The sequence below is a fragment of the Vanellus vanellus genome (genome assembly GCF_965231255.1).
Source record: "Vanellus vanellus genome assembly, chromosome: 7".
Lineage (NCBI taxonomy): Eukaryota > Metazoa > Chordata > Aves > Charadriiformes > Charadriidae > Vanellus > Vanellus vanellus.
This window is the reverse complement of record NC_138912.1, coordinates 24,320,050-24,341,041: the sequence shown is the minus strand read 5'-3', so window position 1 is coordinate 24,341,041 and position 20,992 is coordinate 24,320,050. Positions and strand designations below refer to the sequence as shown.

General features: G+C 40.3%; 1 protein-coding gene across 1 annotated transcript; it reads right to left on the bottom strand.

The window, feature by feature from the left end:
* Window positions 1–4,368: 4,368 nt before the first annotated feature.
* PLAU (plasminogen activator, urokinase) lies at window positions 4,369–13,655 on the bottom strand. The gene is made up of 11 exons (XM_082486214.1): window positions 13,600–13,655; window positions 11,960–12,071; window positions 10,812–10,866; window positions 10,533–10,637; window positions 9,825–9,990; window positions 9,345–9,430; window positions 9,037–9,226; window positions 8,250–8,404; window positions 7,115–7,255; window positions 6,403–6,551; window positions 4,369–5,562 (listed from the first exon to the last, which is right to left on the bottom strand). Exons 2-11 carry the CDS (start codon window positions 12,017–12,019, stop codon window positions 5,368–5,370), a joined length of 1,302 nt encoding a protein of 433 aa, XP_082342340.1. The 5' UTR covers window positions 12,020–12,071; window positions 13,600–13,655; the 3' UTR covers window positions 4,369–5,367.
* Between the last annotated feature and the right edge of the window lie 7,337 nt (window positions 13,656–20,992).

Here is a 20,992-nt window from a genome sequence, read left to right as displayed (position 1 = left end):
TCATTCACTTGGTAAAAGGTTAAACAACACAAGCCAAATTCTGCTCAGATTGCCCATTTGTATAATCGCATGGGATGTAACGGATTTTGAAAGGGTATGCCAGACCAAGTCTGAACCCAGATTTGCTCTTTAATGAATGTCACTTACTTTTTTTACTATGGCTTGAGCTGGAGGTGTCTGAAGCTTCAGATTACAAGCTTGATGAATGCAGAAACGTCTAATTCTCTTTTCATGGGTAAGCTCTGTTCTCATTTGCTCCAAAGCAAGCGCTCTGATTAAGTCTCAGAAGTGAGCCAAAGGCTTGGTGATTGAATAGTCATATTGCTCTTTATTAGTTCAGGTTTCAATATGCGCAAACAAAATGATCCCACACATACAATTCCACATGGAAGTGGTGTAACATATGCAACAAATAGGTGACTATATATCATGTTTCACCGTAATGTTATTTAAAACAGATTTTGTTTTTAAGTGCTTTGAGTCACACTTTAGTTTCACTTCCATGAAGAAAGCTTCAGCTATATAAGGTAAAGTGGTCTGTCCATTCAGGATGCATCACTTCCTTTTAGGAGCTGAAAGGATAAACTAACTTCCTATGCTCCGGACACATCAGATACTGCTTTATCCTCATTGCTTAATCTGCTTCTTCTGTGAAAGTATTGAAGATAAGTAGGGACTTGAGTTTGTATTAGTTATGCTCCTAAGGCTTCTGAAAGTATGATCTCTTCTCTTTGGCTGATGCCCACCTCTCAGCTGTTTCTAAATGCTTGTTGGACTCCCATTCTACTCCTTTCTGTTGCCTGCCACATATCTGAAATCAAGGAACGATACGCTTAAGTAATAGCAGATTTATGGTATCAACATTTGTCTTGCATGTATGTTAGTACCCACCAGATAGCTAATATCTTCAAAAACGTCCTCTCTCTAGTATTTCTCTTGTCATTCTGCAGTGGTGTTTGCCAAGCTCCATGCACAGTTCTCTAGGCTGTTTCTCTTCAGCCTCACCAGCACCGCAACCTGGATCATCCTCTGCTCATGCTCTGTAACGAGGGAAAGAAAATGTTTCCTGTGGATTCTGTTGCAGGAAGAGAAAGTTTTGCAAAACAGTGCTCTCATCTTGTGCCCTTCTTTTTCCTGGGCTCTGATAACTAGCCAGCCAGATGATATTGTAGTTGTGGGGCCAGTCATGCAGAGAACATTGAAAGAGAGTGTATGAAGTATTACAGCAGCCAAAGCAGAGATGTATGTACACTGTGTGTTTGTTTAAAAATTTCATTTTTGTTGGAGCAGTTTATCTAATATAAACTGAAGAACAAATAAGATTGCACACCCAAAACAGCAGCTAAATTTCCTCAGCTTTCAAGACCCTCTCTTTATTCATACTTTCTCCAGAGCTTCCCAAATTTCAAAATGAAAGACGCCTAAAAGCAAATTTTGTTTATTGCTCCTTTTTCGTTCTTAATTATATTCATAATGATTGGAATAAGTTGAAATTTAATTTATATTGACTTTATTCATGGAAAAATCCCATAGAATTCAATGACAAATTCAATGACGATGATAATATGCAATCGCCCTGAAGATATTTATATTCTCCACCTGTTGGAAATCTGTTGAATTTAGTACTTTGATAAATGTTTAAATGAAAGAAATACTGAAGTGAGAAAGCTGTAGCATCCCAAAAGACAAGATTAAAACATAGTATATTTTTGTTCAAAACTATATTACCATTGCTTACTTTGTGCCCATAGTATTCTCTGCCAACAGTGGTCAGCCTGTCCTGTTAGTTAATGTCTAGAAAAGCAGTGAAAAGGTGCCTTCCTTCTCTTCTTGCACAGTCTCCAGTCTCACATTCTCTCACAGGAGATCTCCAACTCGTTCTCCAGAAACAGTGCAATTTTAACTCCCAGCACAAACTTTAATCAGCAGTCCACAAACAGCACACTTTTGCTGAATAACTCTACCATGCACGGTGGTAACCTCTACTAATAAATTTCTGTTTGCAGATCCCAACCACACGTCGTATTGCCAAACAGTTCACAATCCAGTATTGTCAGTAATCATTTTGTGTTTAAGTAGTTTGCTGCCCCTGTACAAGACTGGGATGTCAGCATGTTACTCACAATACATTCACACAGTTGTCAACTCTCCCACCTCCTGACAAATCATAACCAGGCGGTCCTGTAGGAGAAAGGAAGTACTGTCCCAGCCATTTTATACCAGGGAAATTGACGTATAAAGACATGTGACTTAACAATAACAGAGCTGGAAATAGTCCAGATCTTACATGCTCAGTCTTGAGTCTAAAGGGCAAGACTTCATTAAGATTCTTATTCTTATCATTCCATCTCCAACATGCAAGGTTCATGTACCCAGACTACAATAAGCTACAAGAATGTAGCATGGTTCTCACAAATACCAGTGTGCTTTTCGGAAAGCGAGAATTTAGTTTATGCATTTTCCCTTGATTTTTGAAAGGATTGCTATAGCAGAATTTGCACCTGAGCAACTCTGAATTCACCGTTGCCTTGCTACAAAGTGACGATGTCAATCAGTCTAACAATGAGTTGTTTGTCTAGCTCATCTCTATTTTATAAAAAATAAAAAAGGAAAAATAAGCTTTTTTCTCTTCAGAGGTTTTTTACATCCTTTGGAGCATATAAAATGACAAAAAACATTTGACCAAAATGTTATTATGAGTACTTTTTAAAAAGAACCCTTCTGCTTATTTGTAGTCAGAGCACTGCTTGTAGGTCACAACAAAATTCTTGCTCATGACTTTTTCAAAATGTTTCTGAAATCTGTAGTTATTCATCGTTAAGCAGCTAGTGACTGAGACCAAAAGGTTTATAGGAGAGCTCCATAAGGAATGATTGCACATACACATTTGAATTTTTTTCTTGAATTCTTAAATGAACTATAATGAGAAAGCAAATGTTAGCTTACTACAAAAATCAGTTAAATTTCAGTAGCAGTCCTGTAACTTGACCCCAAATTCTGCATTTGTGAGAGGAGATGAATAACTAACAAAACATTTGGGTACTAACTTTTTTAGAAATAGGCCAAAAATTGGCAAGCCAAATTACTAGTCTTTTGACAAATAACTACTGTAGTCTTGCTGGCTCACTGTGTTATTCAGTTAGGATGGATAGGGCTGCTAACTTCAGAAATTATCCTGCTAATTACGCTGCTAATTTGTTCCGTAATGGCCATTTCAGTGTAGGAAGTAATTTTTAATAGTGTTAAATGCTTGGCAGAATATTATATGTGCAAGCCTTTTACTTTCATAATGACAAACATCACACAAATATATGGCATCTCAATGCTGTGATACAGACACTTCTCTCTAAATTTGCTATAAACACTGTTTATAGCAGTATCTCCAGTCTGTCTGCGTCTTATAGATTCTTTAAAAGAAACAAAATCAAAGCAGACAACACATGCTCTTTAGGATGTTGAAGTGATGCTAGAGTCTCACTGTGTTCCCTTAACCACCCAAAAGGGAAGACCTTGAGAATATTTTCTGCCTTTGTTGTCTGCTCAAACAACAGAACATATCTTCTGCAAGGACTTTCTTTTTAATTGTTATGTTTCATCCAGAATTAGAACTGCAGTTGGCTTTAATTAATTCTCTATTCTTAACACTTTCTACTATGAATTCTGCTCTAGCTAAACTTCTTTCTTGAAAAAGAAAATAAACTGAAATATAAATAAGTCTTGCTATTAGCTATAATTTCTACTGCCTAAGATTGTGCTTAGCAGTACTGGAGCTCAACTTTGAATGCTTCTCTTAGAAAATTAGTGTCCACAAAGAAGTACTGAGTGAAGCCAGAACTATCACTTTCCTCTTAGCAGCTTTCTAGGATATTACTGCCTGGCCTTCTTTCATGCACAGTAGCATTTTAGTTAGTGAGTGAACTTCTGGAACCAATCTCTTGCTTCCCCCCCACCAAGGCATTTGGACCTTATTGGAGAGCAGTTCTGGAGCATGAGAACTGCATTCCCTTAGGATGACACCTAAACAGGATGTTTTGCTTTGTAAGTTCACCTAATGTTCCACAACCACTTGAGAATGCCCAGTCCACAGGGCTATATGGGAGTCCTGAAGCACATGCAGCATGGATATTGGATCCTCAGCACTATTGTTCATCCTACATGCTATGTCTTACTAGTGCACACAGTTTTCTAGCACTCTATAGCCCAGTGTAGAAGACATTAATTTAACTTATTAAATGCTTTTGTAGAGAGGAACTTCAAACATTTGTCTTAACAACTGACTTTATGGGTCAGATTAGAACTTAATAATGGCAGTTTTCTTTCAAATCGTACTATTCTCCTTTCAAGAGAGAAGGAACAGAGACATAAGAATAACAGTGTTTAATATTTTAACATCCATCATACAAACAATAAGTTAAACACAGTAAAAAAATAATTAAATAAAGCTAGAGGTTCCAGCCCTCATACAAATAATTCAGATCTATAAAACAAAGTTTAAAAAAAAAAAACAGCATAAGTCTCGGGAATAAGCGGTAGTTTCCATATAACATCAGTTAAATTAATGGAAAGAGTTCTGACTTTGGACATCTGCAGCATTCAAGGGGTGTTGAGTCTTTAATCCTCTCCTGGCTGTATAGGTACATGTAGAAGTCTGATTATGCAACTTTTCTAAGGGGACCCAGACACCTTCAGATTTGACCTGGAAGTCCAGTGAAGTTTTCTATTTGTCTTCTTGCAGTACAGTTCTTAAGTGTAATACTTTAACAGTTTGTAATGCTGACAGAGCTTCAGGTGCCATCCTTAAGATTTTACTATTTGTTGGGGCTATAGCAATGAACCTTGTACACCAAGCGTTGCCTCAGTCTAAGTAGACTTTGGTCCTTCTTCATGCATTAGTGATAATTAATATTGATGCAGTGTCTTTCACTTTCTGATGCAAAGCTTGATCACCCTCTCAGTATTGGTCTTAACAGGTTACATTTCTAGGACTTATGTCAGCATTATTCAGTGTGATGAGGAAAGATTTTAGACTCAGGTCATGTATAAAGTTAAGAGTTAAATAAATTAGAACTTTAGTAATACTTCCAGACTACATGCTAGTTCATAAATGAAGTGGACAGATAACTTAATATGCACAGTATCATGCATGGGAATACTCATTTAAATGTTAAATATTTTAGCTTCCCATGGAGTGGTTTTCAGGTAATTCAGAGTAGTAATACATCAACCATCTCTCTGCCTCAGGAACACTGATGTAACAGACCACATGAGCATTTGAAAGGAATGCCTCTCATGACATTCATGACTTCAGTGTCCTGGCATCTGTAAAGGCTTAATCTTGTACATTTGAGTCCAGATGTAGAAAAAAGGTCACTTTGGTTCAGGGAGAAAACGACTCTTGGCAACTACTGCATTCATATTGGAGTCAATCCAGTTAAGGTATCGAGTAACTCTGGTGTAAACGCCAGGCTTGTTTTCCTTTGCACAGCCATCTCCCCAGCTGACAATCCCATAAAGTGTCATCCTGCCATTGTGCTCACAGACCATGGGGCCACCAGAATCTCCCTGACAATAGAAAAAGAATATATTAGGCCATTTTCTGCAGATGGAGCCTTTATAACAGGGAGCCTGTGATTGTTTCTCTAGAGTGAAACAATGATTTTTTGAGAACACCACATAGATGGAACAGAAGGCTCATCATCTGCTGTGAGTTGAACAGTCTGTAAGGTAAGGAGTTCTCTAGATCCCCCCCAAGCAGGGCAGAGAGAATAGTTACCTTGTACACAACACTCCATCCTAAATTTATAATCAGTTATTAGGCTAATGATGCAAGGTCAAAGCCAACACACCCAGTTCTTCATCACAGAATCAATTATTTCCCTGTCCATAAGGTACCTTTACACCTAAGGACAACAATTGGTTCTTTTTAGTGGCTCATATGGCCACTCTGCCCAGTGAGGGTGCAGGGAAGCAAATCTAGTTTTGAGGAAGCTATAGAGGGGCTCAGTGTCCCCAGTAGTTCACTTTTCATCTCTTCGCAGAACTATAGTTAGTGTTAAGAAAGTGCAAGCTGAGATTGGAATAGCTACTCTATTCCTCTGATACGTATGTGTCTACCAGCCATTGTTTGACTAGATTGTAACTAAGGCCTTGAGGAATAATGAATGGCTAAGGTACAGCACTTCATGCTCCTTGAAAGGAACTCTGGAGGGATAACACCTAACTCTAAGTCCCAACCTTCTTCTGTATGTTTGGCCACACAACATGTCAACTCCACTGGATACACCAGATTCCTGCGGTGTAAAGAGTCTCTTCTGACTAGTAAAATTACAAGATGCCATCAGTTGATCCATATAGTGTACACACATTTAAAACTGTTTAGAATATAAACCAAACCAGTTTTACCTTGCATGCATCAGTCATCCATGTGGGATCACCAGCACAGACCATGTTGTCAGTAACTCTGATGTTGTCATAGTATTCATATTTACATTTTGTCTGTGATATTAAGTTTACAGTGGCTGACATCAGTCTTTGAGCATAGTAAATGTCATCTGCAAACAAAAGAATACTTAACTATTTTCACCATCCAAGACAAAGCCAACCATAATACACACTTTCAGCACTTCAGTTAGCATAACCATTCCAGTTCCAATTTGAGGCTCTTATTTCCAGCTTATTCATTACCAGTAAAAGTAAACAAATACTGCATAAGTTTTGAAGAGGGAAAACAAGTGTTCCAAATGCAAGCTATAAAGCTTGGTCTTCAGAGAAAAGTGGATTGATAGCTTTTGAAGGATGTTCTGCACAAATGCAATCCTTTGTTAATCCTCCAACACAGCTTTAATTTTTCCTACTCCTCACCACATCAGAAATTAAAATTGCTGTGTTTTACATCTTTGCTTACTTTGAATGGTTTGACAAGTGAAAGCAGCATCAGAAGAGAAACGCCATGGACAACTAGAGAAGGTGATAGAAGAGATTATCTTTGAGATACACAGGGAGTACAAAGAGTAATAGAAAGGAATTTTTTTTAATCCTTTGCAGAACATGGTATAAACCATCCAGTTCCCACATTTTGGAAGTACAACTTTAGAAAGAGAAGTCATTTACTTACAAAAGTCTTGTTTTCCATAGCCAGATATTTCACATCGGGTATTGTCTCGTAAGTAAAGGTTCTTCTCTGGCAAGCAGACTGTTCTGACATATTTGGATTCTACTGCACACTGTCCAGAAGTTGTTCTTATCCTTACCAAAGCTAAGAAACAAGTCAAAGATTCAGTTAGATTTGTAAAGCAAGTTTTCTCCCCCTCAAATTGTCTGAGAATAGGAGTATAGGGTACAGTTAATGGGAATAGTTGCAATTACATTTAGTTCCGGTTACATATGGTTCCTCTCACTGCTTTTTTGGAATGACACTGGATCGTTATTTAGTAACAACAGAATTCATTTCACAGCACTAAAACTGGCAAACATGTCAACTTGGACTTCCTTCCTGGAAGGATATGGGCTGATAGCTCAGGGAAGATTCTTCTGCAAGTGTATCTTTAGGTGTTTTAAGACCTCAACTTCCTGGCTGCCTATAGAGAGGGGCACTCCCTGCCCAGCTGAAGAGTGGGCAATTTATACTGTACTTCTCACCAGAAAGGCTTATGAAGCTAACTCTGAGTCTTCCTTAGTGGCAGGAATTTGGAAGGGGTGGTAGAATTCTAAGTGTCAAGTGCAGGAGTGGCAAGTCTGTTCTGTGCAAGGTACAAAAACTCATCTCTGACTTTTAGTGATAGGCTTGTGAAAGCCAGAGGAACTTGCCAAAGTCTGGATTAATTCAGGAAATACTTTGGCTAATGTAGTACCTCATATGGTATTCCCCTACTATATCTACATGCCCCTACTGTACATGCGTTTTTTCATCATTTACTATACATACTGTGTGATCTCTGTAGACATAGAATAAGATGGTAGAAACAGGATACTGACACTGGTGCTTATGGTAAAGCCACACCTTGTACCAGTCCAGAGATAAAGACAGGCTTATAGTTGACTGTGTGCCAGGTAATGCATCTGATGTGTGCCATAAGCCAAGTTTATATAAGTGGAAAATCTTGCTCTGTACAGGCCTAGTTCTCAGAGTCCTAGTCCTGTTCCTTTTCTTTTCATCTCTGGTGTTATTTCTAAAAGAAGGTGTATGCCACAATTATGTAGCCTTCAGCTATCCTCAGTGTTTTGAAGACTCATATTATGATGACACTTACCAATATCATTTTCATTGCCACCTGTGTCATCTGTAAATTCAGGGTGAGAGATAATGTCATCAACCATGAATACTTGTTCCTTATCATCAGTAACATTCAGTATGGACTTTCCAAGGAAGACTTTGTAGATGGATTTGTTTTGTGGTTTTTTTGACCTGAGTGAGAATAAAGGGATCCATGAAGACTACCTGTTTCTGCCCGAGATCAACAGTTTAGATCCAGTCCCTGTTCCATTACGTGTTTACTTTAATGCTGACAAGCAAAAGCTAAATTTACTCAGCTTTGAAAGTTAATCCAGTATTCTAGAGGAAAGCATCCTGATAATCCATTCAAATGGATTAAGATAGATGCTCAGGCATTTTGAAATGCACACCTAGCTAGCTGCTACTAATGCCAGGCACTGGCGATGGAAATCCTCTGCAGGATGCCAGGATGATCAGCTTTCCACAGCAACAACAAAACACACCTATATATGTATTGTTCAACAGCTTATCACCTTTCAGTACAACTTTTAAGTTTTGGGAACATCTAAGGCAAAAATTAAACCCTGGCTCCAATTTAGGTTAAAGTTGTTTAAATTGCATAATCCACCAGGACATTCACATCTTGCTAGCTCATTCTGCTAGACATGGACTCCCAGAGGCTTAATGTTTATGGCTGCTCTTCTTGTTTTGCTTAATGAAAAGAATGTTCTTACTATGGTACATTTTGAAGGGTTTCTCAGTAAGCATCATACAAAGAAATTAAAGACAGTTGCAAAAAGAAGGATGTGGAACCGCAAACTTACGGAGTATGAAAACAGTGTGCTGCTGTAAGCACCCAGCAAGGGTCAATGAGGCTGCCGCCGCACAGGAAGAGGTCAGTGCCCCTTATGTTTTGGAAGATGCCAGCTATCCAAGGCTGAGACTCAACCTCTGCCTGTCTTCCACCAACAATCTTGAAGTACTTGCTGATGCTCCTTTGCCCACATGCATGACCTATGAAAGGAGAAGTTTTGTGCAGGTGTTCTTACAAGTAAGCACCAACCTTGTGCTATTAAAAAACCACACAAAACAAGAAAAACACCACAGTTGTCTTGAAACTAATGTTACTTACCACACTTCTCTATGTTGCAGGGTGTTTCTTGAATCATGAATCCCTTCTTGGTGTAACACCAGGGCCTGTTCCCTCCATTTGGGTTTCTAGAAGATAAAGGAAGTGTTCTTTTCATAAAGACAGGGGGTTTTTTTGTTTGTTTTCTTTTTTTTTAAAAAGATAGTATCTTAGAATTCTAACTGTCCTGAAAGGGCCAGAAGTGTTCTCTTGCAAGATACAAGAGAGAAAAATAATTAACAACTGACTATTTCTGTTGCATACTGGGGATTTTGCAGTATGACTAGCTTCAGTGGTGAGAACTCTAGACACTTCAGAGTCACATTGCAATTATATTTAGTAAAAATTCATCTATAATATTTTGGTTGTTTTTTGTTTGTTTGAAAAGAAACAAACAAACCAACCAACCATTCACCATCACTTGAGGAACTTCTGGGGCTGCAACAGTAGAAGTCATCCCAGGAAGAGTGATGCTTTTCTTACCTGCAGTAGCTGTGTTTGCCTAGTCCGAGCTGCAAAGCATTCTTCAAGTAAGCATGGTAATGACCCCTCCTGACTACTGAGGGGAGGTCCCACGGCAGACATTCATCTTCTGTTGCCATTCCTCTGTAGTCCTCCCCATTCTCAGTATAGCATATGCTGTCAGTCTCTAAGAAAATAATGTGTCATTAGCAGCATGTTCTTGTTTATAGTTGTTCTGAGACAGAAATAATCTGTCTGGATCCTTCCAATGCAAAAAAGTTCCAGCATTACACTTGAACAGATGATGCAAAGTCTGGACTGACTATGTATTCTTATTTTGTTCTATATGAATTTTGAGCATCAGATATCTTATGCTTTAAAGCGTGCATAGTGCTTCTTTAATAGTTTCAGTGTACTTCACAATATAATCAATTCTTCTGCTGCTTCTGAACACTCCCAAACAAATTTACTTTTTCCACTTTTCAAACTAAAGCATTTGTGGGGTGGGCAATATTAGTGAAAAAGTAGGGACAAAAATTAAAGATCCTGATTTTGCACCAATATTTAGTTGTTTCCCCTCACTTAGACTGTTAGCATAAAGTGCTAAAGGATATCCAGTCACATGTTTATGGGCAATACTTTCACTTGGCATTCCATATTCATCATTTGCCTATCTATTTAGATCTTTTCAATCAGTTTAGTTAGTATTAAGGAAGATAGATACTCTACCTAGTTCACAGTGAATCCCAGTGTATCCTTCTGGGCATATGCAACGATTAATTCCGCTAAAGAGGTAATAGGTAATGCAGGTTCCTCCATTCAAGCAATGGCATTCTGCAAGTAAAAGACATCACTAATTAGTGGCAAAACATTTGATTGATGAAGTGAAATGTAGTTGCAAGCTTTTAAGTTGTAGGCTTTTAAGTATCAGTAAGAGTCTTCTTGCATGAAGATGTAATTGCAGGATAACAAGTTTTTTAGGTTAAAGTAGAGGAGGCAGATATTTACCCTTGTGAAGTGATCTGCGTTTATATGGCAGCTGGTAGTACTTCTTACTATAAACCTAAGGGAAAAGAGGAAAGGATTTTAAGGAAACAGTTTCTTTTATGTGGTCTGAGTATTTTATGGGCCCAAGCTCTTTTCCCTACTGAATACCTTTAACAGTTTAGGGGTTTTTTGCATGTAGTTACCTGCTCTGTGGAATCTGGATGTGAATGAAAAGTGGAACTCTACTTAACCAAAGCAGAATGGGGAAGAAAAAAAAACACACCACACAAAAGAGCCTCAGAGAAACCCCACCAAGCTGGTCCACTGCATCAGGTCACCATTGCAGTTGTTCCTGCTTTATTGACCTGAGCAGCTCTGAATGGTCAGTGTCCCTAAAATGGGGGAGGGAACTTCTCCCTCTCCACCTCTTTGCTTCACTGCTTGGTGGCAAAGATGCAACATTCCCCAGCTGCCTCTGTCATTTTGGTGCTTCACGTTTGCACCATGGAATAAAAGCCAGTAGATTTATACAACAATAGATTCTTGCCCTGTACTTCAGGTCCTGCCTCAGCTTTGCAGGCTGCTTATTTCTTTCTTTGTGGAATTAAGTAAGATTAGGCTTTTAGTATACTTTTCCCAGAGGTCAAGTGGGCTTGCCTGAGCTAAAACAAGCAACAGTAACAATTTAATTCCGTAATGTCAGTGAATGGCTCTGCTGATAGATATCAGCTGTCTAGTTTATAGTAAAAAGATATTCAAATTCATATCTGTTGCTCCCTTTTTAGCATCACACTTCCAATTAGGGGAGGTGGAAGTTTAGTCAAGGCTCAATATCCCCTTCCACAAAAGGCCAGTGACCTCTTGGTACTCAATGTCCAGGTCTAAATCACATTAAGAGAAAAATCGAAAAGCTAGATTTCTTGGTTATTGCATGATGTCTGCTAGTGTTCAATTAGTGAAGACATCTTAGGGTGGAGCAGAGTCAGAAGAAAATCCAAAGGGTCCAAAACCACTTTTCTCAGACATACATGTGCAGCAGATGTATACATAAACACAAAGGCAGCAAAAATAATTCAAGTCAAAAGCCTACTATACTGTCCAAAGTAGAAGTGCAATCAAAACCAGAAGTGGTTCCAAGTGAACCCCCCCATCTTTATTTCAAAACTTACAGAATCTAATCCCGTGACAATTGTGCCCAGGGTTACTGTGAGGAAGATGAGTAACTTCATGTTGTTAGTTAACTTCTCACTTCGTTCCTCTTCTGTCTGTGTTATTTTGATTCTGAAAATAAAAGAGGAAGTTGTATCATGCTGTAGCTTTCAGTGTCGGCTTTCTTGCTTCTATTGTCATCAGTGGGTTTCAGAATAAGTCACAACACAATTGAGAAGAATTAAGCATTGACTTGTGGAACATATTATTTCCATATATTAAATTAGACCTTGATTGAAGTTTTTTTTTTTTTTTGTACATTTAGCAATACAACCAGGTTTACTTTTTTTTTTTTAGAGTTTAAAGCAGAGAACAGGAAATTGGAAAAATCCATACTAGATTTCTGCAGTGTGGACTAACACAGTTAGAAATTGGCAGATGTATTTAGTCGCTGTCCAGCTGTTTGTACCTATTTAACCAATTATTACTACCTTGCAACAAAAGCACTGAACATCCACATTTAGGGTATGAAAGGGAAAGCCCTTTTTTGGATGACCTCTACAATTGCTGACTGTATCTTGTTGATGCTAGGCACTTAAATAAACCTGGCCACCTCACAGAGTGTCTCTGATCACTGCAAACTCTTAGCTTGATGTTTTCTCACTTATTTACAGTATTAGAGAGGCTTAGAACATATTCTGTCTTGAGTTTTTACATGCTGCTGGATCTTGCAGCCAAGCACCTATCGCAGTCTTCCCAAGACTGTTAAAAATTAGCTGGCAAAAGTGATGGGTAAGGAGAACTATAAAGCACTGATGTCTTTTTTAAAATCACAGTGAAAGTAATGAGGTTTTTTAAAGCATCCTCAGTTCTAGAAAACTGGAAAATTTGATTTTTTAAAAGACTGTGGGAATCTTAGTTATATCTACATCAGCAAGCAGTGCAATGCAGCAGGAGCAGGTATACAGAACCAAGCTGGAGCTGAAACCTGCTCCACGCTGTATCTGCTTCAGAGGTTTTTACATTTTACTAGTTCTAGTTTGGTCCTGCAGACTGAACACCTGCTGGTATTTGGAGTGCATCTTCCAGTCGGGTTTTATTCAGAAGAAATACAGTGCAAGTACTCTAAAGCCATGCAGTGGTGTGAATCAAACCATGGGGAACAGAAAAGATCACTGGATTCATTAGAAAAAAAGAGCTGACATGATCCAAACAAAAATGCTAATATAGATGCAGCCTTTACTTTTAAGCAGGTTTCATAATGCAAGAAAGCAAATTGTGTTTCAGGTACTTGGACACACACTTTTCAGATTCAGTAGCAATTTCAGTAAATATATTTTCCTTTAAACACTATTCATATTAAGATAATTGTTTTTAGCATACCAGGCATCTGTGCAAGTAATTTGTCATTTGTTACTGTAATTAGTTTCTCAGGCACAACCACAGCACCCCAAATAGCAGTGCTGCTGATTTCTTGTTAAAATTATCATATACTGTAGCATATAGAACAGATGTTCCCCACTGATGAAATACTGCATCATAAGAGACTTTTAATTTTTTTTTTTTTTTAATTTAAAGAGCAACCTCTTATTTCCGTTCGACTTACAGCTGACATTTTAGCCCTTAAATCACAGTTCTATTTTAAAGGAATGGCACTTACCCGCGCAGGAGCCCCGCGGTCCCTGCTGCTGCTGTCGGTACCAGACGGACGGCAGACGCAGAGCAGCGACTGGTGACAGCAGCAGCGCGGAGCGGTGCTATAAAGGCCGGGACGGGGCGGGGACGGGGCGAGGCCTCTGCCGCCACCGCCCCGGGGCGGGTTCGGGTCCGGCCGGCCCCCTCGGGTCCCGCGAACGCCTCGGCGCTTTCCTCGCTGCAAACAAAAGCAACTGGAGTGACTCAAATGGGAAATTTTAAAGGCTTCTTTTTAGTTTCGGCGGGGGGGGGGGGGGGGGGGAGGAACGCGGTGAGGGCGAGCAAACAGCTTCGCTGGGAGTTAAGTTTCTGGGGGGGGCTCCTCGGCTCCCCCGCCGCAGTCAGCCATTGCTTCGAGGCATTTAAAAACAAAACCAAAAACAAAACCGAAATGTGAGCGGCAGCTATGAAAAGAATGACTTGTGTTGAAACATGCCTAGAGATATGAACAAACATGGTGTATTTTATTCACAATGAGCAAAGCACAAATGATTTAATCATTAATAGGGGATTAAATTGATTCAGATGTGGGTTAAACACAGCCCACTGGGAGGAGGTAGTGGGCCAGCATGTGTGTTTGAGGCACTGAATGTGTTTTCAGAGAGCTGCCCCCAGCTGAAACACAGGGCGTTTGGGGCGAGCAGGATGCATTCCTCATGCCGTTAGGACAGGGGGCTCGCAGCAGGGGCCAAACTCATCTTCTCCAAAGCTACTTACAGCTCCCTCACCCTGAAGCACATTTCTGATCCCAAGAAATTGGTCATGGTTTTCCCATAAATTCTGTCTTCCAAAGAAATATCCAAAGTTGTCATTTCATAAGATGTGGATGGAGACGTGAACCAACAGACATCTCCTTAAGAATGCAGACTCAGCAAAATAGATAGGCTTTCCTAGCCCAATGAAATGTGATTTTTCACATTATGTTGTGGCATTGTAGCAATGTAGTGAATAACAGCAAACCAGCACATAGTATTTGTGGGTATATCCATAGGGTTTAGCTTCAGGTAGTGCAGGTGACTAAGCTGAGGCAGGTCTCACCAGGCTGTGTAGCTGATGAAGAGCAGTTTCTTCAGAGGCCGGGTCAGAGCAGGAATTGACCTGAATTTCCCTCAAGAGAAATGTTTTCAGAACTAGACAATTCAGAGCTTAAGGAGACCAACCTTCTCTGTTGTGTGAAGTCTGTGGTACCTTTATTTGGGTACTGACCACTTACATTCTCTATTCCTTTTTATTCAGATTTTCAGGCTTACATCAGAACAGATCTCATGTCAGCTGAAAGCATGCTGAATTCACTTCACTGAATGGCAGGAACTGAGTCAAGAGAAACAGCTCAAGCTGGAAGTCCAATAATGAACACAGGTAAGAAAAAAATCTTTCTGAATTTCAGGAAAGTAATTTTTCTCTCTCACTGTGGTGACTGAATATATGAACATCACAAGAAATTAGATCCTCTATTCTTAGGATCTAAGGTTATTTCTATTTAAGATTATTTCTACAGGACAGAAAATATCAAGGTATAATGTCCATGGCATTCTCTTCACTTTCAAGGAGTGGCTGTGGAGTAAACTTATCCTAGGGAATAAATTCCAGGGGAGAAAAACAGTCTAGATTTTAAAAGCAGTCTGGAACATTTATTCACTTAATGAATTTTAATACAGCAACCTTACACATAATAAATGAAGAAATGGGTCACGGTTTCATTCAGCAGGAAGAGCAGGGAAGGGACAAGGTGCCGAGAAGAGGAGGGCTCCTGGGGACTGGACAGCTCCTCTCCCTCCTCCGTACTCTCGCGGAAGAAGTGCTAGGCCTTGGGGGCTTCCTCAAACTCTCTTTCTGGAGAAAGGGTCAACCCTAAAGCATCTCGGTTTCCTCTTTCTCATTTGTTGTTCGCTGAGAAGTTCTGTAGAACTGTGAGCAGTGACCTTCTCCCTGAACCTCTTATCAAGCTGTGTAGATGTCCCCTGCTCCGCATTTCCCCCCTAAAACCTGAAGGTTCATACTTGTTTCCCAGGTCCAAGAGCCAAACACTTTTGTTGTCTTCACTCTGGCACAAGATACAGCAAGATTCAAAACTCCCCTTTTCTACCATTTGTCATATACTGAGGTTTTACAGAAATACTGTATTACTTTATGCTCAATGATAAAATATATCTAAAAGGCCACCAGGAGAAATGACTTGGGCTGTGGCATTGCTTTGTTTCAATCGGACTGGTAACAGGTACCAATCAGAAACTCTGCCATGTTTGCAGTACCACTTTAGTGTCATCAAATTCCTTTGGACTGAATAATTGCACCTAGATAGGTGAATGAATTACAGTTGAATGATTGAACTGAAACTATGGTTTAGAAGAGAGATATCCAAGCTAGCTGCAAATGAGTTTGCTTTGGTACTGCAAGTAATCTCACAGCAAACAAGTCTGCATGATCTCTATGAGCATTAAGTGACTCTTAGGGAAGCAGAAATGGATGAGATAATTTCCAGTGGCTGAGTTCACTGGGCTGGCTAATGGCTGGCACAACGAGATCTGAAGTGAGGTTGCAGCTGAAATAAACCCTTGGATACCTGTTATGTTCCTTGCCTTAAGGCAGAGACCTCGGCAAATCTGTAGCCTGGCAGTTCTGGCAAGAGCTCCACCTGACCTCAAAGCTGGACCTGCCTGCCTGCACAGATAGGGAAGGCACAGACCCAGGGAGTGGGAGGGATGAAACAGGACCAGTTCTGCTACCAAGGGACTTTCGGTAGCTTCAGGGTCAGGGTTTGTTTGTTACTCCAAGAGTTTGGAAGGGCCCTGTTACAAGCCATGTTATCTCTCCAGAATAAGATTGTGATAGGACAGAGGAAAAGAAGGTCTTTATAGCTCAAAATCAAAGTTTTTTGGGAAGAACAGTGAACAAAATTAAATGCCTACACAAAGTCTCTCAATGGAACTTATGCACCTACTAGATACTGATTAATGACAAACCATGTGGCTTAAGAGAAATTATTGTACAGATTCATGAATAAGTTTTATATTTTGAGAAACACTTTCTGCTTTCCACTGTTTAGTTCTTTTTCCGTATACATGTCTGTGTTTTCACACAGAATCACAGAATTATCAGAGTTGGAAGGGATCTCTAGAGATCATCTAGTCCAACTCCCCTGCTAAAGCAGGATTGCCTAGAGCACATTACTCAGGACTGCATCCAGGCGGGTCTTGAAAATCTCCAGAGAAGGGGACTCCACAACCTCCCTGGGCAGCCTGTGCCAGTGCTCTGTCACCCTCACCGTAAAGAAGTTTTTCCGTGTATTTGAACGGAACTTCCTGTGTTCTAACTTGTGCCCATTACCCCTCGTCCTGTTACTGGGAACCATTGAAAAGAGCCTGGCTCCATCCTCCTTCAACCCACCCTTTAGATACTTGTACGCCATAATAAGGTCTCCCCTCAGCCTTCTCTTCTCCAGGCTAAAGAGTCCCAGCTCTCTCAGCCTTTTCTCATAAGGGAGATGCTCCAAGCCCTTAATCATCTTAGTTGCCCTTCGCTGGACTCGCTCCAGCAGTTCCCTGTCCCTCTTGAACTGGGGAGCCCAAAATTGGACACAGTATTCCAGTTGTGGCCTCACCAGTGCAGAGTAGAGGGGGAGAATGACCTCCCTCGACCTACTGGCCACACTCTTCCCTATGCAGCCCAGGATTCCATTGGCCTTTTTGGCGACAAGGGCACATTACTGGGCCATGGATAATTTACTGTCTACCAGGACCCCCAGATCCTTCTCCTCAGAGCTACTTCCCAGCAGGTCCGCCCCTAACCTGTACTGGTGCCTAGCATTCTTCCTCCCCAGGTGCAGGACCTTGCACTTGCTTTTGTTGAACCTCATTAGGTTCTTCTCTGCCCAGCTCTCCAGCCTGTCCAGGTCATGCTGGATGGCAGCACGGCCCTCTGGGGTCAGCCACCCCACCCAGTTTGGTATCATCAGCGAACTTGCTGAGTATACACTCTGTCCCCTCATCCAGGTCATTAATGAATATATTAAACAAGATTGGACCAAGTATTGACCCCTGGGGGACACCACTGGTTACAGGCCTCCAACTAGACTCTGTGCCGCTGATCACAACCCTCTGAGTTCTGTCCCACAGCCAACTCTCAATCCACCTCACTGTCACCTCATCTAGCCCATACTTCCTCAGCTTCCTAATGAGGATGTCATGGGAGACAGTGTCAAAAGCCTTGCTAAAGTCAAGGTAGATGACATCCACGACTTTCCCCTCATCCAGCCAACCAGATATAACATCATAGAAAGCTATCAGATTGGTCAAGCATGATTTACCCTTGGTAAATCCATGTTGACCACTTCCAATAACTTCCTGTTCCTCAATGTGTTTGGAGATGACATCCAGAATGAGTTGCTCCATTACCTTCCCAGGGACAGAGGTTAGACTAACTGGTCTGTAGTTCCCTGGGTCCTCCTTCTTGCCTTTTTTGAAGATTGGAGTGATGTCAGCCTTCCTCCAGTCCTCAGGCACCTCTCCTGTTCTCCATGACCGTTCAAAAACGATGGAGAGTGGTCTAGCAATAACATCCGCCAGCTCCCCCATCGCTTTGGTCTCTTATCTGAGTTTGGCAGAGGTGCGTGCAGGATGGAAGGGGGGAAGACTTCTGAAGAAAAGAGAAGTACTACAGGAAGTGGTATGGGTGACCATGTAGAATACACTATACAGAAGTACCGCATCTAAACCAGAAAATGCAATTCACAAAATTTAAATTATCTTATTTACATACTCAGGGCTGTTAATAATAGGGCTTTATATATTTCTCTTGTCCATACCTGGATTATAGAACAGAGTAAAGCAAATGTATATACCTATTATGAGCGGCTCATATGATCCAAGTCTGTGAACATTTTGCAGTTGTATAGTACTTCTCTCAAACAGAGGTCAGGTGCAGTGGATCCAACCCTGAAGAGCTAGTAGGATCAGACCCACAGTCGGGCAGTTCTTGGTTAACTGTGATTCTGTGATTTAGTTTTCCATTGCCGATTAAAATCTTGCTGATTCTTTTAATTTATAGTTGAAGTTAGTTGAATGTTCCAGACTAACTGGCCAGCCTGACTTAGCTAATTTAGAAAAGATAACATTCCATTCCGACTAGATGAGGACACCGACCTTCTTAAAGAAATACAGGGGTTTTATATCACGGTGGTGCACTGAAAGAGATTGCGAAGTTCACATTTTTTTTGCAGAAGCTGCCGGGGTGGAAGAAGTATTATTAGTTCCAGTGTTCATTTTCACAGCTGATAATAACCTATTAAAACTAAAGAGAAATACCATCCACCACACGTTGGCTCTGGTGGTCCATCAGTAAACCTCAAAAGGATGGAATTCACGGAGAGTTAAGTAACCCTGTAAATACGAGTAAAAAGAACTGCTGCAGAAGTGCTGTTCTATCAGGAAAAATTTCCCTGACTGTGGTACCCTGATACTCCAGACCAGTTTTCTCAGTCAGGCACACTCACTAGCCTGATAGGAATCTGCACACGCTCAAAATTACAACTATGCTTGGAAATCTGCTCTAATCCTGAAATCCTGGCTCTGTGAGCAGGCGCTTCTGCAAGCCCCCGCTGAAGGTAATGGAGCTCAGTGCAGGGGGAGCAGTCCCTTCTGTTCAAGGCGCTTTCAGAGTCAGTGCTCAGGTACACCTGAGGCTTTGTATTGCCTTAAGACTGGTGATGTGTGTTCTGGTTTGTATCACATGTAATTAATATCAGAATTAGTCCTTTGACTAGTAAAATGTCTGCTTTTCCAACATGGCTTCCCATGAAATACAAAAATTATTTACAAGTCCTGTCTACTCATGCATCAGGAACGAAGAGGTCTACATTTGTATATGAACAGTTATGTGTGCCTGAGCCACTGTCATCTCACCTAAAAGAGCAGGGTTAAGCCTCACAGCTAGTATTTACTTAGTGATTAAGAATACAAAAGCCAAGAAAACACCTAGATCCTTTTGACATGACTTGTCATCTCTGTAATGAGTTTGTTGTTGTTTTAAAAGAAAACAGCTTGTCACTGAATCAAGTAGCTCCAGCTACGAGTGTAGAATATAAAGAATACGGCTAACTGCTTTGTGTACTGGAATGCTGCTTCAAAATCAAACAGTATTCGGTAACAGCAAATTTTGGGTTATGGCAGAAAGTATTTCAAGTCAGTCATAAAATGTGTTACAAGTTTAAGGGAAATTTTCCAGTATAAAGTTGTTTTAGAATATTCTAGCTTCACCTTCAAAAACGCAGGCAATTTTACAGTAAAACATTTTGTATTCTCCTTTGATATTAGCCAAATTAATGTCTTTTATCAGTTTACTTCTAGCTCTTGAGATAATAACAAGTATGACTGAATAAAACAATAGATTTTTAAATGTAAACCAATAGATTTCAAATGTTACATTATCACCATTCATAAAGTTAAAAATATACAGCTTGCTCTTTAATCTCATTCTCTCAAATTACAGCTTGCATGAGTCCCAGGAATTTCCAGAGTAGCTGATTTTAAGTCGAATGTGATTCATAAAAATTCTTGCACTTTAATGACTCTTGATTACTTGTCAGTTGTTTGTGGTTGAAATCTGAAGCAAATGGTGATCTCATTTCCTTTAGGTATAATACAGCTACTCAGGTTTCTTTGTTTATTTAAAGTTTTGTTCCTTTTCCTTGCTGCCTACTGTTTTTCTACGTATTTGTGTTATCTTTGTGTGTAGCAGAGTGTATCAGTTGGGGGCCACTGGACTCTCTCTGGATGCTTGTTGACACTACTGTTGCTTTGCAAGCAGCAGGAGTAGCCAGCCTTTATCTCTGAACTAAGCCAGTGTAATCAAAACCTTGCAAACTTGCTTCAGTCGAAACAAGCAACCAACTGCTGTTGGCTCAGCTATTTTGTTACACTAGGAGAGAATGTGATTGAAGCTTTACAACAATACAATCCCTCTCAAGCACGCTTTTGCTGGATACGCCAGCTGTGTTTTCAAAGCGACTGACTGTGCTAGAAGTTGACCCTTGGTACAGGCTGAGCACCTTGAGCACCTGTGAAATCCCCTGTCACTGGGCCCATTTCATTCATGCATAGAAATCAGCTGCTTGACGAATGTTCTGGTTTTGTATACAATGGTTTGTTGTTTCAGTGAGCTGTCCAGATACGGATCTTTTTTTGAACAGCAAAGATTGCATCTGAGGATTCCTTCATCAGCTTGATGTGTACCTGCTTTTAAACTATGTTTTGTATCTCATTTAGCATTTATGAAAACCCATTGATTATGAAAATCACCAATCTCTTTGACATGTGTTGAAATTGCTCAGTTGAGACAGTGAATACCTAAAGCAAAGATTA